This window comes from Cyprinodon variegatus, unplaced genomic scaffold (assembly GCF_000732505.1).
Source record: "Cyprinodon variegatus isolate N-32 unplaced genomic scaffold, C_variegatus-1.0 Scaffold539, whole genome shotgun sequence".
In the NCBI taxonomy this organism is placed as follows: domain Eukaryota; kingdom Metazoa; phylum Chordata; class Actinopteri; order Cyprinodontiformes; family Cyprinodontidae; genus Cyprinodon; species Cyprinodon variegatus.
Window position 1 is genome coordinate 44,207 of NW_015150992.1, and position 26,814 is coordinate 71,020.

Here is a 26,814-nt window from a genome sequence, read left to right on the forward strand (position 1 = left end):
TTATATATATATATATATATATATATATATATATATATATATATATAATGCTAATACAAAAAAAGATAAACTATTGTGTGTGTTTTTTAAGTTTTTTTTTTTTTTTTAAGGGGATCAAATTAGGGCTGCAGCTAATGATTGTTTTGCTACTCGATTAATCTGTTAATTTCTTTCCAATTAACTGATTAATTATGGGATAGCAAAAGGTTCCTTGAAGAAGATTTTTTACAGAATTAAACTAAACTGAATATAGCATATTGACAGAAGGAATATATATATATATATATATATATATATATATATATATCTATATATATATATATTTTTTTTTTTTTTTACAATTTTGGTATAGGTACTGCTCTAAATAAGTTGCTCTCTCAGCTAAAGGCATGTTGTAGAGTCTCTATACTCCAGTTAACGATTAATCGATTACTAAATTAGTTGAGGACTATTTCAATAATAGATTAATCACGATTAATCGGATGAACTGTTTCAGTACAAATACAAATAATTGTGACTGATGCTGTGTGACAAACTCTATAACTTTTCTAGAAATAAGTAAAGCCTCTTCAACCTATGATCCACCTAGGAAATCAGAAATCCTTCCTTACTGTGGTTTCATTAGAAGCTCTTGCATTGTTGTTTAAAACCTGATAGGCCGGAACACTAAATGCAGATGTAGAAGGAATCTGATATGTGATTTATCGGTTTGTGTACCTCAGAGTGCTTGCTGAATCAGCTTTTCCTTTATGTCCAACTTTGCATCTCATTTTAAGAGCATATAAATAAATTGAGCTAAGAAAGAACTGCATGCATCTTCTGCTTGATGACAAGCATCAAGCCTGGGTAGAGGACTTTATTTGGGCACATATTGTGAGTTGGTGTCATACTAACAAGGACATTTACTGAAGATCTGTTATTCCACAGGCCACATTCATTTGCATTGTTTTACCCTGCTGTTGTAAAGTTATGCAACTTCATATTTTATTCAGTGGAAAGAAGTGCTGGGCATTATAATAAAGCTTGACAGTTTTATAAAATGTGTGGTTAGATTTTATGAGCTAAACGAACTTGTAAAACAGCAGTGAATAAATTCCTAAATTTGGCGAGGTGAGAACTTAATGCAGGTGGAATTGTGGAAACGCCTTAGATCAGAGCGGCTGTCAAGGCTATTTTGCTGCACAGGAGTCAATATAGGAGATCTACTGTAGACAACCTTAATTAAATATTTTGATCCTGCAAAGAGGAAGGTTACAGGGAGGAAAGGATGTGCCTCTCATTTCCTCCATGCTGCAGAATTGGCCAGCAGTAAAAGCTCTCCCAGCAGAAGAAACATTTCAGGGACTTTAGCTGCCACATGCAAGCTCATTTAAGTCTTATCTTAGTAATTATTTTGGAGCTTTATCTTTATATCTATATCTTTTTATCTTTTTTTGAGTTTTTACAGCATTAGTGGCTCGTTTTTTCAAAAGTAGGCTGACAGGAAAGGAGGTATGAGAGAGGGGGAGAGACATGCGGCAAAGGACCACAAGTCGGATTCGAACCCAGGTCGGACGCATCGAGGACTAAGTACATGGGTCATGCACGCTAACTAGTGACCACCTGCATACCCCACAAGCTCGCTTTATCTAATTATCACCAGATTTTGTGGACAGATGCTTTAGGCCAATACATATCCTTTAAATCTACTTCTGATACCCCACATGCCTTTGCATTTTTCTTTTTGAAGTAGAAACCAGGCTGTTTGCATTGCAGCTTAGTGTGTTCTGAAGAAGAGAATAAGTTGAAAGGTTTGACAGCAGCATCCTGATACTACGATAGCTGTGAATATGCCTGCAGGTTTTTTTTGCTAGCTGTCACTGATTGCTGCAGTCATTCGACTGTTGCTGAGACACAGATAGTTTTGCAATGTGTCATTGCATTGATGCTGTATTTACAGTACAGCACACAGCCGCACTTTAAACAAGAATCCTGTTCAAACTACAGCTTTAGTAGCAAGAACAATCTAATGTATTGAATATGCCTGTAAGTAGGAATTCAAAAAAGAGCAGTATTACTCTATTTATCAAAGATCCTCATTTCTATAGAATATAAAGAAAATCAGCAAATAGTGTGAACCAAAATACTGGATTCCAGTGGAAAAAAGAATATTCATGCATTTCTTAAGCCATTCACAGATTTAATGACCTGGAGATTGGAATCCCGACCTATTTATTTATCTAAATTGATTTCTTCTGCAGCTAATTAACCACAATATTTACTCATTAGAACATATACAACCTCATTTATTTATGTTTATTTTAATGGTTAAATATAACATTTATTAATGTCGAGGCCTTGGTAAAGGTAGCTGTGCTCTGACCAAAATCAGAGCATATGTCTTCATGTACTAAACAAGATTTCTTTGACAAGACAGTTAGGAATACAATACTTGTTTGTTTATATACTGCAAATGTCTTCAATTTTAGCTTTAGATGCCTTTAATACATTCAGTCAATCTTAAGAATCTCACTGAACGAGATGCCTTGATTTGATACAAATTATAAAATTTAAGATGCCGAAAATCAGGTATAGTTGAAGGCCTTATGATGACAGAAAGACTAGAAATTATTTTCTAGTATTGTGCATCCACATTGTTTGGTGTTTATTTTCATTAAACTGAATCTACATTTTATCATCCATTCCTTCTAAACTGCAACTGGAAAGAATTTGCATTTAATAAACAGATTATAGGAAATTATTTAAACTTTATTCCAAATTTAAGCAAAATTACATGGCATAGTATTGAACCTTTCAGTGACTGTTTTGAGGGGTTTTCACTTCATTTGTACGGGAAGTTTTAAATCTGGGTCTGGTTCCCTGCAGAGCTCGTTTATACTCTTATGTTAATCATCTTTTGAGTTTTTTGTAGAAATATACACTGCTATTACCTGTTGTATCAAGGGAACCAAAAAGAATAAGCAGTGTTTCAGATGTCAGAGAAGGCTAGAGTCTGTTTAAATGCACCAACACTTTCATAATGAATAAAACCATCATCAGAGCTAAGAGCCTCATGTTCTGCCTGCAGCACAGCATGCAACCCCTGCTCTAGACAAATGCAAGATGCTTCCTTTCATGTCGAAGTGATGAGGCATGGCCTGTGAATCTTCTGTCATGCTCGTTTCATTTGCAAGTGCATGCTGCATAATGTATTATTTATAACAATGTATAAACCACTGATGGTTAAACAGTAGAAAAAAAGATTATCTGACATATTTTGTTTCCCCAGCTCTTCTTAATGTTACAGAGGTAAACAAACACAGCAGATATCTATTAACTCCTTAGATATCCAGTCATTAATTGACCGAGTTGTTTCAAAATATACACTAGAATGAAAATAAAATAATTATTTTGTTCCCTCATAGACACATAATCTCTTCTTTGCAATTCGCCTTTTTGCAGACATTGTTGATAATAAGGTTGTTAAATCATTCATATGAGGACTAATGAACCCTGTCCTTGATTCATATTTTTTTTAGTTATATTTAGTTATATTTCTAAAGGGCATCTGAAACCTGGTAAGGTTCTTCAGATTCCCCTGCTAAGCAGTTAAATGTACCCTATCATATGTATATTTAGAGATTTATTATTGTATTAGGTGTCTATTGATAGTGAACTATATACCTGTCCTTTCACTTAATTTTTTATTCAAGAAGCACTGGTTGGGGCAGAAAACTATTAAAAGGTCCTGAGGGTTTTGCAGGAAAACCTTAGCTTCATGATAATTCAGTCTGGTTTGCTTTAAACTGAGACATTTACTGATGCTGAGTCCCTCTATGCTGCTTTCTGCACTATACAGTGACTATTAATAATCATATGCTTTTATTATGGCTTTCTTTCTTTACAACTCTGTTGACATTGCTCTTTCAGCCATCAGTATTTCTACCTAACTTGCCAAATGTAGCCTTCTTTCTATTGTATGTTCTGTAATATACCTTAAGAACAAGATATTGTGGAAACAAGGTTGGTTTGAGATTGTTTTCCATCGCTGTATAAACTTGCAGAGCACAGAGCATGGCACTTTAAATATATTTATATCGTATTGATTTATTGTTGCTATGTGGGATTTAAATAATTGATTAATTATGGATTGTAATTGTGATCAGATTTTGACTCCCATGCTACTGCTATGTTGTTATTACATTTCTATTTTTTTTCTCTGCTTTTACAGCATTCAACCAGCTCTGAAGAAGACATCCCTTCCAAATTAGCTCCAACTCCTTCAGTTCTGGAAAATATGTCACTGTATGCTTTTTTTCTGCACTTTATAATGGGAAGGCAGAGACCTACAACTGACACGATGGATGAGTGACGTAAATGACCTCCTGAGGGTACCATAGGCTCTTAGCTGTGTCCATAATGTGTGATCAAGTAGAACCAGTTGGAGAAGGAGAGATAAGAAATAACAACCAACAGGGTGCCGGTGATGCAAACGCCAACAGTGTTCAGACAGAGGATGGTGGGAGAACTGGACATACTGGCTCACAATTGGGTATTATGTCTGAGAGAGCAGAGCAAGACAAAGTCATCATCTGGGGAACAGACTCTCAGTGTGATGACCCTGAGCTGGCTGAGTTTGAGATGTTGGAGTGTCAGGAGCTGGAGGCTTATCTGGTGGAGGATGAGGAAGATTTTGTAGGGCTTGCAGAGAAGAGCAAGTGTCAAGAAGAGCCCTCATCAACCAGTAAAGCCACAGAAATGCAGGCAGAAGAAACTAATAAAAAAGGAGCAGAGTCTGTTGTGGATGTTGCCTGTGACCAGGAATCATCTGTGTCTCATGTCTCTGATACTGAAGTCTTTGTGAGCTGTCTGTCCACCACTGCTGCTCTGACCACAGACTCCTGGCACATTGCCCCTGGTTCCCATGTTACCCTTTCAGAGGATCTAACCGTGGCCTCCCAAATTTGCAGCACTGTCTCTGAGCAAGACAAAACCGTTCAAAAAGCCAATCCTTCCTTCCCAGCTAGAAAAAACTCAACGCAAGATTTAGACATGAATTTAAATGCAGCACTTTGTTCAGAGATTATTACACCACAACAAGAGCAGCAGGGTGTTTTGAGCAAGGATGCAAGCAATGGACAGGAACAAGATAATGAGGCAGGAAAATCCATTTCAAGAAAAGATAGTGATGATACCGACACCAAGGTTTTGTTCTGCAAAGAAAGCAACAATACAATGGATAAAAGCACACAAGCCAGCGAAATGCCTGAGTGGATAAAACCACTTAAAAGTAGTGCAAATAGGACTGAGCCATCATTTGAACACAAAGCAATAAGAAAACAAGGCTCATTTGATAGCAGTCCAAAGAAACAAAACTCTTTTGACAGGAATTTTAGAAAGCAGCCGTCCTTTGAGAATTCTTTTAAGAAGCAGCTTTCTTTTGAGAACAGCCTGAAAAGGCAGGGCTCCTTCGAGAACAGCACAAACGTCTCATCTCAGGAGCGTAGGAAAACCTGGGGGAGCCCTGGTCGATCAGCAACAACAACATCCCCCAAAACTTCACCCAAGAGACAGCCGCCTGGTTCTCCCGCTAAAGCCCAGGGCACAAGGGCTTTGAGTTTGGAAAGAAATGCCGCTTTTCAAAAAAATGCCAATCTAATAATCAGACCTCCCAATAAGACAAACATAAGCAGTGGAATTCCCAAACCGATTGCCCCCCAACAAAAAGAAACTGAGGTCAGGATTTCCTCACTACAACAGAGGCCGAAAAATGTGAGACCGAAAATCATTACGTACGTTCGAAAAAACACACCAGTAAAACCACAAGACAACGACACCCAGGCTGAAGATTCGACGAAGCCACTGCAACAATCGACCTCTACACTTACCCAGAGGGATTCAAAGGGTGTTCCTCAGTCCAGATCCACTCCGGTGCTCAGCTCCTCCAATGTGCTGTTCGACAAATATCGACAGGAGTTGCAGAAGGCAGGGTGCTATCCACAGACTGGCATAAAACTGTCCAGTGCCACTGCCCCTCAGAGGGTTAGTGGGAAGTCAGAGAGCTTTCATGAAGAGATGTCAAAGAAATACCTCCAAGAGGTGAGATTTGGACTCTGAATTCAACTTGTTTAACACATACATAATCGTACTCCCTCCATATTTTTTCCTCATGTGTAGACATTACAACCACAAACTGAAAGGTATTTAAATCGATGCAATCAAATCACCAACACTATCAGATTTTACTTCGCCAGAAATCATTAATCACGTATCATTTCACCTTTACCTTCATATCTTCAACTTTCTGTCGACCAGTGAGTCGATTGATTCGTGGTTGTAAAATTCAAATGGTATAAAATGTTTGTTCGAGGTATTTTATCTTAGACCTTGTGAGCAGGTTCTCATGCTGAACATCTTAGACTTCCTTTATTGTCATTGCACAAAAAACACAAGGTGAATATTGACAACGAAATGTCGATTACTTGGCTACCACTGTAACAGAGCTAAGACCTTATTCCTGCACAATAAATAGGTTTTCTATGAGTAAGAGCTAGCTATATACAGGGTAGGAATATATGTAAATATACATATATATTGCACTAAGTTATTGAAGACGTAACATCAATAAATAAATATTGCACTAAGTTACTGAATATTGCCTTGAGGAATTATTGAAAACGAAACATTAAATCTTAGTTGGTAATATTCTTCATCAGAACCCTTATCAAGATGGCGGAAGCATCTATCGTTCACCCAGAACTGTTAGGCCTCAACTGGGTTTAGGGGCGGTTACCAGGCAACCTGCAGCCAGGACAAGAGTGGAGCAGATGGGTCAAAGGTCAGCTTCATCTTCATGCCACGCAGCCAGAGTGTCATCGCCAGGTGTCCAGAATCAGGCAGGTGAGATGGTGGGCTGTTAACCTCTGTTGCAGTTTTAAAAATCTTAAAGGGCTTTCCGGTCTTTTTCTTGCTCAATATTCCTTCCTCAGACTGTTGAGTATGATTTGGCAAATTTTCTTCATGTGACGCTCTCAGTAAAGTTTGGCTTGTGACTCCAAGTCTTTGAAGTGTAAAACATTTGTTAAACAAATTCAGTCAATTTCCACTGCATATTTTAACTTCTTCAAGCGCTAACATAATCTACCTCCACATAAGCTGGTCTCCTTTAAGTATTATTCTATCGTTCTGATTACATTTATTTTTATACCAGCTTGTAAACTATGCTTTTCTCCCATTAATGTCAGAATAGACGATTATTTAATAAATGCAGTTACAGTATCCTATGTATTTTTCAAACAAAGTCCTAGAGATTTTTTTTATCTATTTAAATGCGTAAGGTAACTAGAGTGAAGTTGTCAGAGAGCCATTTTAAGTTGCCCTGAAGAAAAATAGTTTTTTCTTTCCAGAGACCACACCTAAAAGTCTCCAGCTGAAGTCGGGCCAGTCCGGTCTCCGTCCTCCAGGCTTTTCCAGCCTCCCACCTGCAAGACTAGCTGCTTTAGGTGTGATACGGACGTCCAGCGTCTCGTCTGTGTCCAGCAGCCATTCCAATGACAGCTCTCACAGCGATCCTGGTCAACCCTCTAACTGTGAGTTGCATCGCTCTCTTCCTTATAGTTTTACACTGCAAACACTTTATACGTCTCAACAAGTAGATATTAATTTATTTTAGAAAGTAAATATATTTATTGAATACAGAGTGATTGATTTTAGAGCAACTGTTATGATTTGCTGCTATTAAAAATACATAGTAAAGTAAATCTAATTTATTCCAGAAATGTAATATGGTCATGTTAATTAGTTAATTAGATTTTTTTCTTTGGCTGTTATTTCGGGGTTTAATAGCAGACAGTGCATTTTTCTCTTTAAACTATCTTATTTTATCTGTTATTTTTTAATTAGCTTGTTCCAGTTTTAATGTTGTTAAAGATAAAAAAAAAACAGTTTGAAAGGCTGTTAAAAGGTGTACTTATCAACACTCAATTAAAACTTCCTCTTGTTAACATATACACAGGTACATCTATTTTTTTTTATATTAATAGAGAGCTGTTTTTAATCTTTTAAGAATAAATAACTGAAATTAATCAAAAAAGGGATGTATTTTAAGTGTTTAAAAATTACAGCTTATATCAAATGAAAAGCTGATTAGCGTTAGACTATTAAAGAGGAGGAACAAACAGGATTTTTTGATATATAATGTTAATTTAGGGCCTTGATAATCACAAGTAAGAATGCTTAGATAGAAGACATAAAGGATGCTTCGTTGGAAACTATCCTTCACAAGGATGAAGAGCCACAAAAGGTCATTGATAGAAAAGCTCACAGTTTACAGTGCTGTATCTAGATATATTCATAGAAAGTCTAGCAGAAGGAAGATGTTTACTACAGACGTTGCCTTTTTAGAAGCCATGCCATCTGCTAGTGTGACTGTTCTTTTAAGGCTTAAAATCAGCCCCATCCTCAGCAAAGAAATCTCTAATCAGTTATGCTTTCCTTTGATAGTGAGTTCTTATGGAAACTCTGGTTTACCTCTTAGGGTTTTGACTCTCCTTCTGTCTTTGCTATTTTTGCATTGCCTGGTTTAACATGTTCAGCTTGTAATACAGTTTGCATCATCTTTGCAGGAAAGAATTGAGCTCTAATTAAGCTGAAAAGTCGTTTCTACTCAAATTTAAATAGCCAGCTAAAAGTGCAGTAGCAAATACACGACTAGCTGATAGAGCAGCTCATTAGGGAGCCTCTAAATGGAAATTAGATTTCAACACTGTGCTCCAATTGCGGGTCTTCAGAGGAGCAGAGCTAATCTTCTCTGAGCTGACAATGTCTTCTTCAACATGCTGTTGGCGTGGAGTATATCTGTCCCTTTAGCATTAGAAGAGTCTATCAAACTGTTTTCTCATGTTTGATAGCAGGCTTGTCTAAAGCATAAATGTGTTGTTTACATTTTTAAATTAGGATCACTCTGGATTAGTCATATTAAATGATAATAACAATTTTAAAACAAGATGATTATTGTTGGCAGCAATATTATCAATTGTTAGAGCTTCTCTTTACTAATTTTACTATAGTTGCCTTATGTCATTTTTGAAATATTTCTAAAATGATTTCTTTTTCTCCTTAAACCATCAATAACTCTTTTATCCCATGCCACCTGCATTACTGCAGTTTGCCTTCCTGCCTTGAAAAGCACTCAAACATTTACATTAGTGCAGCACACAGCGGGTAAAGGCTTTACCAAAAGTAGTTTGTGTGAATCTGTTACTCCAATTCTAACCTCTTTGCAATTTTCACCTCTGATGTTGAAAAATTGATTTTAAGGTTTTATTTTTAGTTTGTAAGTCAATAAATGGTTTTGCCCCTTCCTATATTTCTGGACTGCATATCTGATCAACCAGTACTCTCATTTAACACAAATAGATATTTAGCTTTTTTTTTTGTCTTAAAAGCTTAATATAGAAAGCTCTGCCAAATAATATTAGAAAGTCTCTAAAATGCCCCCTTTTTTAAGTTTTTATCAAGACCTAATTTAAATAAGTTGGATTTTAACTATTAATGTTGTGCATTGATTGAATTGTAACTAATAATAACTAAGTTTTCCATTATAAAATCAAAAAAGCATAATATATATATCTATGTATATACCGTATATAAACATATATAAAGATATATATGTCTATATATAGATATAGATATATATTTTTATGCTTTTTTATTTCATAATGAAAAAATGAAAAACAAATTACAAACAATTTTCAAAGGTGCTATGCAAAAAAAATTAATATTGCTATGCGTGTTGTGTTTTGGTTTGTGCAACAACAAAGTAGCTAAGCCATTCGTCACCTTAATAAAATATTTACCAAGGTTATAGCCCTATTTTTATGTTTCTGAGTGAGTAATTTGATAAATGTTTATGGTAGATACAGCTGACACTACAGATGTTTTGTGTTAACAATAAGTTAGGAAAACCTTAAGTCAAATGAAGGGTTAAAGCATGGCTAATATAAGATTCTCACAGGATGATACAGTTCTGGCTATATTTGATGTTACATGATGAAGAAAAATAACTTTTAAGCATATAAACAAGAAAAGCAAATTTTGTTCTATTTTAACTTCTTCAAAAAGGATTTACAATCAAAGTATAAAAGATGCTCTGAGCCACTTGCTGCTGATTAAAGAATCAGTGCTGTGGAGGGTAGTTTAACACTGCACAAGCAGCCAAGCATGCAGCAGCAGCAGCATAAATCACAGTGAAGCACAGCCTGGTTGTCAGTCCTCTTCTCTGCTTTGTGTTTGCTTCAGTGAAAATGTGCTGACTCTCTCAGGTGGATTCCAATTGCTGCAGTGTGAGGAGTTGCTGCAATCCCTTCTGCGTTTAGAACCAGACTTTGTTTTACTAAGATCAATTAAATATTCAAGCTATTAACTGTGCAGTAGTGCATGATGCAACCATCTTATCTGTTCTCTGGTAAGAATAATGCAGTTCAAAGGCAAAAGATTGATTTTATTCTTCTTTCAAGGTGTCAAATTACCTGCAGAAGTCGGAGCCTCTGTTAGGAAGCGTATTGATATAGCTGCTGAATATTTTATAAGTAATGTAATCTGTCTCCCTGGTTTTTGACTTCCTGCTTACTCAGACATAGTAAACCTTAATCCTCATGTTTGTGTGTTTAACCTTTACTTGCTGCTGATAGATTTATTTATATATATTTTACTTGCAAAGTAAGGTTATTTGGGGAAAGCAATGACTTTATCCTGGTCTTTACTTTTATTATTCTGTTCTTTTATGAGGGATTAGATATAGGCTCAAGTGATTCAAATTGAAAGGTCTGGGTTAAGTTTGAAAAATAAATGAGAAAATAATGGAGGTCAATGAAAACAACCCATGCATGTAATAAAACATGGATATGTGTGTTTGAATGGTAAGAAACAGCCCGAGTTCAAAATTGGGGATGCACTCTGCAGAATTTCTCATTTCTCAAAATTCACTTTGTTCCTGAGTTTTTATTTTCATTGGATCAATATATTTAAGAACAAAAGGTTTTTTTATTCAAAAGATAATTGTCATTTTTTAGCTTTGTTATAGATATTCTAATATGTAAAATGATTTTTTGTTTTTGTTAATAATTCCCTACAATCAATTATAACAAGTAACCCAAAGGTACTCTGGAGAGTTTAGGATAAAAAAAAATCTTTACAAAAAGTGTTTATGCTAAAGTACCGGATTCGATATACACAAAAAAATGTAAGAGCAAGTAAATATAATTTGTAGGAGTTGTTTCATTTCAAATTTTTACAAAAAGAAGATTAGAATGAATCTTTTTGTGTGAAATCACATTAAGGTCATGATGTGGAGTAATATTCCTCTTGCCAATCACAGCCTTGTTGCATGTTTAAAGACATACACATATCTTTCTCCTTCTTTTGCAGTTCCCAGTGCTGGCAGTGATGAAACACTTCCACATAAATCCGTCACACTTCTTAGTGGATCTTCCCATCCTCAGGGTCTGGTGAAGACCCCCAACACCTTGTTGCATGTTTAAAGACATATTTATCTTTCTCCTTCTTTTGCAGTTCCCAGTGCTGGCAGTGATGAAACACTTCCACATAAATCTGTCACACTTCTTAGTGGATCTTCCCATCCTCAGGGTCTGGTGAAGACCCCCAACACCATGAGCATGCAACGTCGTAACGTGTCACCGCAGCACAGCTCCCACTCTGGTACAGTCACACATCACACAGACAAGTCGAAATAAACATCTAGTCTTCAGTTTGCTCTCCGTATACCTGTGTTTAATTTATATGTAAGACTCAAAGGTAATGCTTTTGTTGTGATTGCCTTATCTCAATAACTAGATGTACTGTTTAATAGATGAGCCTTTTGAAGTTTCACAATACATGTCCGAATAGGTGGGGCTACAGTGGCGTTGGATGCAGTAGGGTCGGCAGATCGAACCCTTGTCTCAGTCATGTGTTCTTGGACTGATGGTGTCAGAGGCCTCACAACGGTGTACAACAGCCTTGCTTCTGCCCCAGGGCACCTGTGGCTACAGTGTAGTTCACTACCATCAGTAAAACATGGAATTTATTATAAAGTGCTTTGGAGTCCCCTTTCTTATAAAGGCACCATATAAGCACAGGACCAGGGCTGCAACTAACGATTATTTAGCAAATTGATTAATCTGTCGATTATTTTTTTATTAATAATCAGATAGCAAAAGGTTCCTTAAAAAGTTATTCTTACAAGATTAAACCAGGTGAAACTAAAACTTTTGCACTTGTGGAGTTCTGGATAGAACATATTGACAGACAAACAATTTTTTTTAAATCCTAAATTCAAAATCTTTGAATATTGTTTTTTTTTTTTAGGATTTTGGTATAAGGTGGGTCTCTGTCAGCTAAAGGCATGTTTTAGAGTCCGTATAATCCAGTTAACAAATAGTCGATTACTTAATTAGTTGAAGATTATTTCTATTCATCACGATTAATCTGATTAATTGTTCCAGCCCTAGACAGCACATTTACCATTTCTACCATTGCATCTCAACTCACTGATCGTTAACACAAAAGGAAATCATACAGATGGACAGGTTAAAAGTTTTCTAGCTAAGGAAACCCAGTTGAATGCATTCAGTCATTGACTTTCAAATCCACACTTACATATACTTAGACAGACTTAGACATATTTTATTTTGTCATTTTGTACAAGCAAGTGTTAACAACAAGAAATTTCGTTATGTACAGCTCTCTAGACCAGGGGTCTTCAACTGTTTTCTGGCCCTAATTATATATATTGTATGAAATTGTGTTATATCAAACTGGTCCTATAGGCACTCTATTACATATGGAGTAACATAACGAAAATAATTTCACCCTGGGATTATTAAAGTATTTCTGATTCTGATTCTGATTCCTCGTATGGGACAGGTGTTGTGAATGAAACAGTGCCCAGCTTGAAAGAGCTCCTTTGAGTCGCTGAATGTGTGCATTGATGACTGAAAGACATCTTCTGCCTCCATTTATCTGTTTACTACAGTGTGTTGAATTCATCTTAATGTATATTTAAAGACAATTGAGGGATTGAATTGCAGAGGAATATATATATATATATATATATATATATATATATATATATATATATATATATATATATATATAATCAACCAAAACTTTTACGACCCCCATACAGTACCTCTGTGGACCCCGTAGGGGTCGCAGACCCCCTGTTGAAGACCTATGCTCTAGACTTTTTCATTTTTTTCTATTTTCATTTTTTAAAGTGCAGCCGTGATGAAAAAAAAGGGATGGAAACAAATGACTCTATACATAGTTACAGTTCCAACATTCAGTTGTTGTTTTTATGACCCATTTTACATAACTTTTAGCAGTCTAATGGTAGTGAGCAAGAAATTGTTCTGTATAATATACAATTATTTTAAGTATTTTTTTAAGTTTGTGGTGCATACTTTCAGACCTAACTCTCCAAACTGTGTGTGTCAGTGCTACCTTGGTTAGAGGTTTTTTCCTTGCTCTGATTGTTATGATGTATCTCCCCCTTGAAGCAATATCCAAAATAAACAGTTTAAAGGCTTCCTCTGTGTATCACAGTGCCTTAATAAGGATTTCTTAAAGCATTTGCAAAAACAAACAAAAACAATACTGTAATTTCAGGCATCTGTGCTGTTGTGGCTGTTGCCTAGCGTTGCAGCTGAAGTGATGCTGCACCACACATTGCACTTCCTTGCTGTTCCCATAGGAGGCAGTGAGATATGTAACATTCCCTATTGTATTATTTGCAGTGAATGTGGGATATCGCCACCATCTAGTGGTCATTCTGTGTATACAGTAACCCTGGTTCTTCTGTATATTTTTGGCCCCTTTGGTTTTTCAAGTGGTTTTTCTTAAGAGACTTTAACTGTAGGAAGTATTTCATTTGTTATATAAAAAAAGCAAAGTGAAATTAAGAAGGTGGAACAAGCAAAAAATCAAAACTTTTACAAACCTTTAAATAATTTATTTGCATTAATGCATCTATTTGACAATTCAGATCTCCTGCTAAGATGTAATAATGAGCTGAGAGGAGGTGCTTAAAGATCACAGAATTATCATTGATTATGGTTTTTCTTACATTTTAATGCGAAGGTCGATAACAATGAGCTTTGCAGTTTCAGAAATTTAATTAGATCAAATTTGAAGTACATTGAAATTATTTATACCCAGAAAGAAATTTGTTTTTGTTTGTTTGTTGTTGTTGTTTTTTTTTTTTTTTTGAGGGGTTAATTCTTTAGTTCTTAGCAGTTTTTTTTTTTTTTGCTTAGCAGTTTTTTTTTTTTTTGCAATTACAAGCTGAACTGTATCACATTTTTTGTAAAATAACTTGAGATCAGTCATACTATAGGAGTGCATTTATCAATGCCAATTCAAGCCTTACCAGAACTTATTTCATGTATTTAAGTAATTTGTTCAGGGTAAAAGATGATATCAACATTTAGGAGCAATTTAGTTTTTTGTTTAAAATTCTTTCTTAGATAGTTGAATAAATTCACAATCTTTCAACTGAATGATTCCTTTTAGCTTTCAATGGTATAGAGTCTATTTATCTTTAATTATGCATACAATTTAGCTGATCATTACTTTATAAATGTTATTGAATTGAAATATTTATTAGATTTATTGAGAACATTTGCAATTTCAAACTTGAGTAAAAGTAAAGGAAAAGTTAGCATTTGGTATTTAACCAGCTGTTTTTAAAGCTTGAGATGTTATTTAGAGAATGCAATGTCTAAACACTCCTAATCATGTTCTGAAAAAGAATAATTAATTATGTTTATTTGTTGGAAATCAAGCCACTAAAACTAGAAACCTTTACTAAACTAATTTGCTCTTGTTTCCTAACTTTTCGGTTGTAGGGTAGATTTCTTTAGGAACAAATCCAACATTTTCTTCTCTACACAGTGTCGAGGACAGAGCTGCATAAGGACACTGAAGCTGGACTCTCGCCGAGATCTTCCCCTAAAAGGTGTGCTGTGGTTCCACCAAAGCCACAGTCCCCAGGTGAGTCCATCCTTTCATGCTCACACCATGTACACCCCATGTTCAGTATGTTCCCACATAGCGCATCTTCATCCACTGCCTCTGTTCCTTTAAAAATGAAAATTGAGTTCATCTTATCCAGTTCTCATTTCCTGACCTTATACCTAGCAACCTAATGTTGTCATGGCAACAAGGTACAGTTTCCATAATGCTGTGGTGGCTCTGTCAGCAGCAGTGTTTCCGGTTTAGATTACATCAGTGTTTGTCACTAAGTTGTACTTTATTTAGATACACCTCAGACAGAGAAGGAGCTGCATATAGAGCTGCAGTGCAGTGAATAATGTTCCAATGGAGGCCACATAACATGCAGCCATACTTGGGAAGTAGAAAGCTGCTCTTCCTTCCGCAGTGTGTAAAAATAGTTCTTATCTCCACCTCCCTGCTTGTGCATTAGCCAAGTAAAATAATTAAACTAATCATCTGAAGCAAACTCGGCTCTGTAATAAAGTTATATGAATCTCTGCAGACAGTACAGGTGCACTCTAGTGGTAGAAAATCAAAAATGTTTTTTTTTTTAAAGATTGAATTTATATATATATATATAAAAAAAAAAAATCATGTTTCATCCATTTATTAAATAAAGCATTATGGTATTCTAAGCTTTTATTGCTGTTTCTTTGAATGAGTATGGCATAAAGTTACTGGGACCAGCATCTCAAATTTCCAAACATTAGAAAATAAAAATAAAAAAGAAGAAAAAATGAATTTCAAAATAGAGATGCTTGCTTACTGTCCCACAGAGAAACAAACTTGGCAGCTCCTCAGCAGAGGGAATCACAGAGGATTTAAAAATGACTGAAAGCTGATTTTTTTTTTTGGTGTTTGACTTCATTACTACATAGAGTAGTGGATCAACACTAATAGATGGGATGGTTCCTCAACTCTCCTCTGACTGGAAACTTTGCAATGGACTGAAGCTAACTTGGATTTGGTGTTTCTCCACCTTTCCTCTAGACTCTGGGATCTACTCTGGATTATCTACAATAACCTCCCAGGTTATTGAATGGACTTTGCTTCATGATCCGCTGAAGGCTCCAGTTATTACTGTATTCTGGGCTACTTTTTTTCTGATCCACTTATGTTTTCTTCCACTTAACTCTCCATTAACATCATTGGAAACAATACTATGTGAAGAGGCACCTTTTTTAAGGACCTAGTCTCTATGATTAGGGTATCAGTGATTAATCAACATATAGAAAATCAACAGTGTCCCATAGCATAATATTTCAAGGTTACATTAAATTCAGTTTTCAATTCAGTTTATTTATAAAGCGCCAATGCACAACACATGTCATCTCAAGGCACTTTAAGGTTCAACAGGTCATACAGGCAAATTTACCGTATTAAAGTTTTCTATCTAAGGAAAACTAGTTGATTGCATCGACTCATTGACTCAAAAGCAATCCCTCACACTAAGCATGTTTGTAGAGACAGTGGAGAGGAAAACTCCCTTTTAACAGGAAGAAACCTCCAGCAGAACCAGGCTCAGTGTGAGCGGCCACCTGCCAAGGCCGACTGGGGTTCAATGAGAACGTTAAACTTGTGTTTAGAGTCAATGTATTATAAAGCTCCCCAATACATAAACTTTTATTTAATAATTTAACCTATTGAGATTCCCTAATGGCCAGTTGCTTGGGCTCTCGCTGCCTTTGATGCCAATGTTTTACTTGGTCATAGAAAGATGTGTCAAAACAGAAGAGAAGAAAGAAAAAATGGATTAATTGCAACTAAAAGCATCATTACAGACTGAACAAAACTATTATAATTGCATCATTTCTTTAAATTGTGTTGCCATACTTTCCGTAGAGATACCTATCACACTCTGATCTGACTTGAAGCAAAAACATGTTGCTGAATTATTGCTTTTTCTCTTTAGCTCGCAGTCGAGCGGCAGCGGTTCATGGTTCTCCTCGGACAGGAAGGCCACAGGAGCTGGACCGGGCTCTGATCAAGCAGCTGCAGGAGCGATGTGAGCAGCAGGCCCTGCAGCTACAGACCCTTCAGGCTCAGTTGAAGAAGGCCTCCTTGTGTCTAGATGCTTTCAGTATCGCCACTCTGCACTTTTGCAACAAGGTAGGATCATAGAAATGATACCTGTTGGTCTAAGGTCAGGTTCTTTTATCCTAACCCAAATCCCAACACAAAACAATATTTTTACATAATTCCATAGGATGATGAACAGATTCTAAAGAAAAATTCAATGCAATGTTTTGTAAAAAATCTTATTACTGAATTTATATAATTTATTCAAATTTATTTTCTTTACTTTGAGCTTTATGATTTTAGTCATTTTTGACTCACAGAGTCCACGTTTTCTGAGATACAGAGAACCTGTGTGAGCTTCAATGCAACTTTAAAGAGTCCATTATCCTTTTCTTCAAAAGACACCTGTAGAGTCCAGCTATTTCTGTCAAAGCAGTAACTGTCTTTGAAGCTTTTTTTTATGACACATTAAGGGTGACTCTGTAGCAGCCAGCTTGATCAAACAACTGCTTTTAGGATTTCCTGAGAGGTTTTATTATAGATTAGAAAAAGATATAGTATACAGTATCCTGTGGAAGCCATGTGTCCACAAGTTTAAGGTGTAAATCTTTAAACTAGTACCATTTTGTTAGGTAATATCCACAGACATCATTGTTTTTCTAGGGATTCTTAACCAACAGGACAACAGATCTAAACATACGACCAGAGATCCAGAATGGTTCAGATGTCTCTGTCTGTTTGGAGGGAGCACTAAAAACCTAGAACTAAATCAGATTGAGAATAGCAACATTTGGAAATTGATTTTTAGAGTCTATCCAATCAGATTGAGCCTAAACAATCTCCCTTACTGTCCCTTAGTGGGGATATTTAGGTTTGCCATAAGGAAGGGTCTTTATTATTTGATGAAGTATTAAATATGATAAATAGGTAGAAACACCCCTAAAGATTTTTTAGACATAATTGCTGCAAGAGAAGGGTCTACTATGTATTGACTTTAGGGTGCCTAAAAGAATATAAACTGCACTTTTCAGGTATTATTTGGATTTGTTATTGTCCTCACAGTTTTTCTTCCCTTAAAAGTTATCATTGTTTTTTTGGATATGGATCTGCTCCATCGTTGAGCTCTTGCTGACTCAATCAGAAGTTTCAAATGTGTCATTTGTTGTCAAATACTGTAAATTGCAGCTAATGAAAGCAATACCTACCTTAAAAATTGGAAAATAATCTTGATTTTAAAAAAAAGGCTCAAAATCTGGGCTGCAACTCTGAATTACCGGTATTATTATTTGTCTAATTGATTAATATGTAAATTATTTTTTCATTTAATTATCAGACAACAAAAAAATGCCTTAAAGATTTTTTTTTATTTTTTTTTCAAGATTTAAACCAGGTTAATTTAAAACTGCCACTTCAGGGCTCTGGATAAAACATATTCACAGATAAAAATGTTTTTTATGCTTAAATATTTTCCTACTTTAAGGGGGTTGCTCATTTAGCTAATGGCATGTGTTACAGTCTCTGTACTCCAAATAATGATTATTCGTTATTTTCAAGAACCAATTAATCACCACTAATCAGATTGTTTGAGTTTTAGCTAAAATATTAATATAGTTACAAAAGTAAACTATGTACAGATTTAGTTTTAATAAGTCAAAATTATTGTTCTATAGAGAACATTAAAAGTACATTAATGTATATAATGGTGATAGAAGTCTGCAGTCTGATATGTTGTGCTTCATGTGTTATAGTGGATAAGATTCCTTCCTAAAGGACCATTAATAAACCATCTTTTGTACATTTCTGTTTTTTTCATAGAAAAAAAATAAGCCCCTTCAACTTGTTTTCTTTATAAATGTCTATAATGTCTTATGTTGGCTTAATAATTAATTTTTTCTTTCTTTTCCTGCTTCTTTGGATTTAGCAGTTGTATTTCATAAACCTGTGCTGTTTACAGTCGGGTAGATTGGAAAAAAAACTATTGTTGGTGTTTTATTTATTTTTATATAAAAAAATAGAAGATGTGTGAATATTTAGTCTCAACATTTAACAGTACTGGGCTGATTATTTATGGGGATTCATTGAACTGTAGTTTTAAGATGCTTGATTTCAGTGGCAGTGGTGTGAAATTTTACTCTAGGTCCAAAAAGTAAACAAAATAAGATCTCAAGATTGTCCCCTAATCTGTATATCTGACTGCTTATCGATTAGGTCTCTTCTTTTCTCCAGCTGCCCTCAGAGATTTATAAGATGCGTGTTGCTCTCTGCCGTGCGTATGACTGTGATATGGGGCGTGTTTGTGGGGGGTTGAGGGGAGGACAGGCAGGATCTGGCTCTCTTTGTTCTAGCAGGGATAACTGATGCTCGTAAACCAAGAGCAAGGTATGGTTTTGGTTGTTTCCTTTCTCCTCTCCTCCCCTCTCCTTTCCCTGCCTCATCCCTCCCCTCTGCTTTGACTTTCTTTCTGCATCTTTCCTTTCACTTCCCGTCTATCCCTGCTGCCTCTACATCAGGCTAAGGGATGCTGCCGTCTGCTAGCCTAATATGGGCCATTGCTGCTGCAGGCTTCATTTTCTCCCTATCTGCTGTGTGGACCCAACGGTAAAGGCAGTGTCATCTGAGGGCAGTAAGCTTGTTTTTCTTTCAGCAAAGAGGATCCCTTAATGCATTTGTAGCTGTGTTCATGTGTGTTTTTTGTTGATGAGGGGGTCTGAATGTGTGCATCTATATGATCGTTATGTTCACTTGTTTCCTAGCGACAGCCGGCAGAGAACACGGGGATGATTATGCTGAGTCAAAGCTGTCTGAGTTTGCAGGAACACTGCAAAAAAAATGTTGCAGCTGTGCTTCATTCAGTGTTTGGGTGTGTGTATTGTGTCAATGCCTTTCTTCTAGTTAATTAAAGTCTATATAATTGAATAATTGTAAGCACATGAATCTCATGGCAAAGCATTGCAAAAATAATCCAAATAATTTTAACTTTTTCCACATGCAGTGTATTTTAGATGTGCAACATTTTAATAGCTTTAACTTTTTCATTTTCATCATAAATAAGGTGCAATGTGTGGCATACAGTAGGTATATATTCAGCCCTTCTTGTCTCTACCAGTTATCTAGATATACAGATTCAAATGTTTGCCCATTCCTCTTTGCACAAAAGCCCAAATTCTGTCAGATTGAAGAAAGTGGTGAACAGCAGCACATTCAGCAGCAGAGGGTCTTTGTTGGAGCTAGGAGGAAAATGGAATAATAAAGTAACTGACTTCAGTGGGTCAGACATTTTATTAGTCAGATGGGTGGAGCTTCTTTGAATAAAATGATTTAAAACATGTTTTATTCCTTAGAAGAAGAGCCTTTAGTGCAGTATGATGTTTTTATGCCGCAAATGAAACCTCGTAGAGGATGACATCATTTTGAATGAGATAAACTGTTGACTGTTTCATAAATTTTTTAACAGCTCCACTTCTTTTTTGTCTGTGTTTGTCTCTTTATTCAAATGTAATTATTTTTTAACTACAGTTTTTTTTTTCTACAGACAACAATTAGGATAAACTATTTTGTTTCTCTCTTGTGTATCTTATGTTTTTTCATGAGTTTTGCCATACTACACCTATAGGTCCCGCCAGTCAAATAATCTTGTTGCATTATGACAAATAGTGAAAAAAAAAATCCTCTACTTACCTTCATTAGCAAGATGTGATCTAGGTTAATTTAGGTAAGTGTACAAGCTTCATACAAGCATTGAATCAACCATCAAACGATATGAAAATAATAAAATAATCGAACATTTTAAAGCTGGTACTTTAATTGTATTACTAGATTTTTTTTATGTCGCATTACGTGATCTGATAATTCCTGTTTTATTACTCATCACAGAGATAAGTACTGATAAAAACTATATCTCTGCTACCAAGTACAGAATGTTTTTAGCAGTAATTTGAAATGAATTAGGTTTTAAAAGCTTCAACTGTCTTTTTTGCTTTTTTAATTTTTTTTTTTTTACTTTGATTAATCTTGTCTGACCCTGAACAGTTCCTCTAAGATGAGAGATACATACAGGATTGCAACAGAGATGAAAAAAGATAAATATATTTATACCAAACCTAAATACTAGGCAACTGTCAGAAAGAGTGGCAATTGGGGGTTGAACAAGCCTCAGTAAGAAAAAAAAAAAAAAAGAAATCATATATTGGTGATTTGAAATGTAATCAGTTCTGACTTAGATACTCGTAGAGTTTCTGTATTTCGAGTAAAAGTTTTATTTTGTGGAATTTGCAATTTGAAATGAACCCTAGGACAAATGTATGTGATAAATATTATGTTTGTGACACATTCATACTCTCATCTAATAAATTATTAGATGGACTGAATATATTTTTAGTGTGATTAGTGCTCACACATGATTTTTCAGTAGATAAAATGATGATGGAGACAGAGAGCAAAACAGTTATGGAAAAGAGAGAAATTAAATGTGACTTTATTGTGATAATGTGTCATTTCAATGCAAGTGATTGCAGTCATTCACAAGCTAAATGCATGTTAGCTTATGGAGGACCAGCTCTACCATATTAAAAAATAAATACAGAAATAAATAAATGCTCAATAAATAAATAAGCATATAATTAGTTGTAGGTAGAAATTAGATTATGCAGTGAGACATAAATGTATATATCTCTTTTAATTAGCTTCTTTATTTATTCACCTTTGTAATAATTACCTTATTTGTCTATTGTCCAATATAATCTACAACTTTGTTTATTAATTACGTATTTATTTATGTGCATGTTATAATATTTTGTCTGTTTTATTCTTCCTTTGCATTTTTTTGCCCACTTTATTTGTCAACGCTATTTATTTCTGCCTGTCGTTTTTACATTTCTGTATGCATTTCTGCCTCATTATGCAAATTAAGAAGGGCTGTGTCTTAGGGGGTCAATTTCTGCCCATTGGTTGGTTCTGTTTATTGAGCATTTATTTATTTCTGTATTTATTTTTAAATATGGTAGTCCTGGTCGCCCCATATTAGCTGACCATCTGTTGTTTGAAACTATTTTTTCGATCTGAGTACTTCTACTACTAATAAAAAATAAGTCTACTATTATGAATGCCAATAATGATAGCAATGATAATAATAAGGAAAAAATAAAATTAATACCTGTCAAGATGAATAAGCAGTTAAATAGAAAACGGTAACTTGGCAACTTTAAAAATACTGAAGCGACCCAGGGAATACAACGCCACCAGAAAAACATTCCCACTCTATCTTTTTAGCTTTATAAATAGCGCTTTTGCAAAAGAACAGATTTTTATTTTTTCCAGCTGGTCAGGGTCAGCCATGTTGAAACTCTGCCAATATTAGTTACCAGTGAATTTTCATATGCATCCCAGATAATCTTAAGAAGTCGAATGTTTTCCAACCGATACCAAAGGTAAAGCAGACACGCACTTGTTGGTTATGATTATTTATCCTGCAGAACATAATGGAAACACATACCTTTTTCTTTTTCTTTTTTTTTTTTTTACAGCTTTCTTTTTAATTACTGACATGAGTATGTTTAATTAAAAGGAGTTCAGTTTTTTTTTTTTCTGTTTCATTCCAGAATGAGAGCGCCATAGTAAAAGAGAGGGAACTATCCCTTGAGCTCGCCAGAATCAGGGATGAAGTGGGTAAGTGGGAAACAGTTAATTATTCAATGATTAATACTAACAAAATGGAAAGAACTAGAATAAAAATATATATTTGTTAACTGAAATAAAAATAGAAACTTATTGAAACTGTAATAAGAGTTTACCAAACTAATTAAAACGAACTGAATTTTAATAGAGAATATGCTTAGTTTCCATTTGTTTATCATAATGCATTAATATGAGGTAGTTACCAGTTGCTATTTTTACATTTTTTTCCGCTGTATTGCATAACGCTAGCAGATGGCAGGTACAGCAGTCAGGTCATTGGTGTTGCTGCAAGGGTCTCTACTTATCTAGCATTTTTTATTTGTTTTTATTTTTTAGTATTTCTTGTACGCAGTACGTAAGTCTTATTACATAAAAGACTAAATCTATACCTAAATTAGTTGATGAGTATTTCAATAATCGATTAATAAGGATTAAACCAATTATATCGCCTGTAGACAGCTATCTCCAGCTGTCTACAGGCGAGAGGCAGGGTACACCTTGGACAGGTCACCAGTCCATCTCAGGGCAACACAGAGACAAAAATAACAAACAACCATTCACACACACACACACACACTCACACCTAGGGAGAATTTAGAGAAGCCAATGTTGAAGCCACGTTTTTGGACTGTGGGAGGAAGCTGGAGTACCCGGAGAGAACCCACGCATGCACAGGGAGAACATGCAAACTTCACACATTAAGAACCGGGGCCGGGAATCTTCTTGCTGCTCTTGCTGCTCATTGGCGTAGTGGGTAGCATTGCTACCCACTACGCCAATGAGCAGCCCACAAAATACACATCTCTAAAATTTTAAACGAGCCATGTCTGACCCCATACTACCTAAACTAAGATCTATCTATTATGTACATTTGATCACCAAAATTTGAGCCCAGTTAAGTTATTTTGTTCTTTACATGTTCCAGCTGTTAGTGTTGCGCACTGGGAGCAGCTGCAGCAGGAGAAGGGGGACCAGGAGCGTCGCTTTGAGGCAGAGCTGCAGGGACTGCGGGCTCAGCAGCAGAGAGATCTGGGAGCGCTGGAGGAGAGGCTGAAGGCTCAGCACATTGAAAAAACAGAAAGCCTGCAGGCCCATCAAAGAGCTGAGCTTGAGGAGCTACGCTCCAGACATCAAGAGCAGGTGCTTAAAACACGCTGTTACCTCACCTAACACGCTTTTAAGGGTTCAGGATTATAGGCGTTATGAAAACATAGTTTGTGTAAAACATCTGAACATTTTTGTCAAAGCTTGAGGAGATGACTGACAACCATGAGGCCTCCTTGATGGAGATGGAGACCACCCATAATAACACACTGGACACTCTACAGGAGGAGCATGCAAGAACAGTAAAGAGTGAGCATCTCTGTTAAAGACCTGTTCTGGCTGCACTGTCTTCAGTTTAAGATGAAGGATAATATACTGTCTGTTTGCAGATCTGAAGATGGCTCATGAACAGCAGAAGAAGTCTCTAGAGGAAGAATTTGAGAAGATCAGACTTTCACTCCAGGTTTATTTTGCTCTTTTAAGGTTAAAATTTGAGCAAAAAAAAAAAAAAATTATATATATGTTTTGTTTTGCTTTCCAGGACCAGGTAGACACTCTGACATTTCAGAATCGCAGCCTCAGAGATCGAGCAAAGAGGTTTGAAGAAGCTCTGCGTAGGAGCACAGATGAGCAAATAGTTGTAAGTTTTTTATGATTTAGAACTATAAGATATAGGAATGGCTCTGAGAACAACTGCAGAATAAATATGGCCTCCGTTTCAGGATGCTTTGGCTCCATATAAACATATTGAGGAGGACCTGAAGAGTCTAAAAGAAGTTCTAGAGATGAAAAATCAACAAATTCATCAACAAGAGCTGAAGATCTCAGAACTGGAGAAAATAGTAGGTTTTAAGTGTTTTCCATCAAAGTGTANGCCAATGAGCAGCCCACAAAATACACATCTCTAAAATTTTAAACGAGCCATGTCTGACCCCATACTACCTAAACTAAGATCTATCTATTATGTACATTTGATCACCAAAATTTGAGCCCAGTTAAGTTATTTTGTTCTTTACATGTTCCAGCTGTTAGTGTTGCGCACTGGGAGCAGCTGCAGCAGGAGAAGGGGGACCAGGAGCGTCGCTTTGAGGCAGAGCTGCAGGGACTGCGGGCTCAGCAGCAGAGAGATCTGGGAGCGCTGGAGGAGAGGCTGAAGGCTCAGCACATTGAAAAAACCGAAAGCTTGCAGGCCCATCAAAGAGCTGAGCTTGAGGAGCTACGCTCCAGACATCAAGAGCAGGTGCTTAAAACACGCTGTTACCTCACCTAACACGCTTTTAAGGGTTCAGGATTATAGGCGTTATGAAAACATAGTTTGTGTAAAACATCTGAACATTTTTGTCAAAGCTTGAGGAGATGACTGACAACCATGAGGCCTCCTTGATGGAGATGGAGACCACCCATAATAACACACTGGACACTCTACAGGAGGAGCATGCAAGAACAGTAAAGAGTGAGCATCTCTGTTAAAGACCTGTTCTGGCTGCACTGTCTTCAGTTTAAGATGAAGGATAATATACTGTCTGTTTGCAGATCTGAAGATGGCTCATGAACAGCAGAAGAAGTCTCTAGAGGAAGAATTTGAGAAGATCAGACTTTCACTCCAGGTTTATTTTGCTCTTTTAAGGTTAAAATTTGAGCAAAAAAAAAAAAAAATTATATATATGTTTTGTTTTGCTTTCCAGGACCAGGTAGACACTCTGACATTTCAGAATCGCAGCCTCAGAGATCGAGCAAAGAGGTTTGAAGAAGCTCTGCGTAGGAGCACAGATGAGCAAATAGTTGTAAGTTTTTTATGATTTAGAACTATAAGATATAGGAATGGCTCTGAGAACAACTGCAGAATAAATATGGCCTCCGTTTCAGGATGCTTTGGCTCCATATAAACATATTGAGGAGGACCTGAAGAGTCTAAAAGAAGTTCTAGAGATGAAAAATCAACAAATTCATCAGCAAGAGCTGAAGATCTCAGAACTGGAGAAAATAGTAGGTTTTAAGTGTTTTCCATCAAAGTGTATTTTTTGTTAAGGATGTTTTTTGGATGCATCTGATTCATAATTTAGACCGTCACAGTGATCATTATTTGAAACATTAGATTAAGCATAAATGGGCTTTGGATTTTAAAATATTCATTAAATTCAGATATAAAAAATGTTTTACACTGTTTTATTTTTGCAATAATAATGTGTCCTTATGCAAAAGATGAGGTGATGATATTTTACATGCAAAAATGCAAAACGGACAGTCAAATAATTTTCCCTATCTTTGTAAATTGATGCATTTATTAAAGTTCTATGCTTTTAGCACATTTAAAGACTTTAATGTTTTCTGCTCTTTCACCTGTGTTTTTGAGCAGGCTGAAAAGAATGTGTACCTGGAGGAGAAACTACAAGTGTTGCAGCAGCAGAATGAAGACCTGAGGGAGCAGATACACAAGAATCTAGCCGTGTCCAGGTCTGTATTTATGTGCGGCCCATTTGTTTTTATAAGATCTAGTTCGACATTCACTGTGCACTGTATATGTTCAAAATGTTGTTACTTTAGAACCTTAAAGGTAAAGTGGAGGATTTTTGTGAATTTTTTAAAAGACCCGCACAGCCCTGTACCCGCTCCCAAAAGGGAATACCTATCAAACACGTGCGACAGCGTGCATGTGCCCATTTCTCTTCATGCACACTCTGCTTTAAAGTTGCTGTTTGCGTCGTTCATACAAGCTTCAAAAGAAGATTTGCAATTTTTCCACCATATCAGACTCATCAACAGTAAGTGAAAATGGGGACGAGCATGTAGGACGACCTTACGTAAACATATCACCAGAATGATTGACAGTTAGGAGGACCACTTATTTTGATGATCCACCTGGAAGAAGAACATCCTCCAGTATACCTTTAAACTTCTATGTATTTTGGGATTTTTTATTGTGAGCAGTACACTATACGGTAATTAAAAGAGCAATTTTTTGGGGGGAAATCTGAAATATGTGAATATTTTGTAAAACCAGCTTACACTGGAGCTACAGCTAAAAGTGTTTTGATGTAGGTCTCT

At 35.9% G+C, this 26,814-nt stretch overlaps 1 protein-coding gene across 1 annotated transcript in view; it reads left to right on the top strand.

The window, feature by feature from the left end:
• The first annotated feature begins 4,243 nt into the window (after positions 1–4,243).
• The window catches only part of LOC107095341 (microtubule-associated tumor suppressor candidate 2-like), a 24,792-nt gene continuing 2,221 nt past the window's right edge, over positions 4,244–26,814 (top strand). The window contains exons 1-14 of the mRNA XM_015391384.1: positions 4,244–6,078; positions 6,696–6,879; positions 7,386–7,568; positions 11,407–11,509; positions 11,558–11,697; positions 14,932–15,030; positions 16,946–17,142; positions 22,650–22,716; positions 23,651–23,865; positions 23,973–24,078; positions 24,159–24,232; positions 24,311–24,409; positions 24,492–24,611; positions 26,126–26,223. Coding sequence (XP_015246870.1) covers positions 4,399–6,078; positions 6,696–6,879; positions 7,386–7,568; positions 11,407–11,509; positions 11,558–11,697; positions 14,932–15,030; positions 16,946–17,142; positions 22,650–22,716; positions 23,651–23,865; positions 23,973–24,078; positions 24,159–24,232; positions 24,311–24,409; positions 24,492–24,611; positions 26,126–26,223 — 3,365 coding nt within the window. The 5' untranslated portion in view covers positions 4,244–4,398. The remainder of the gene's footprint in view (positions 6,079–6,695; positions 6,880–7,385; positions 7,569–11,406; positions 11,510–11,557; positions 11,698–14,931; positions 15,031–16,945; positions 17,143–22,649; positions 22,717–23,650; positions 23,866–23,972; positions 24,079–24,158; positions 24,233–24,310; positions 24,410–24,491; positions 24,612–26,125; positions 26,224–26,814) is intronic.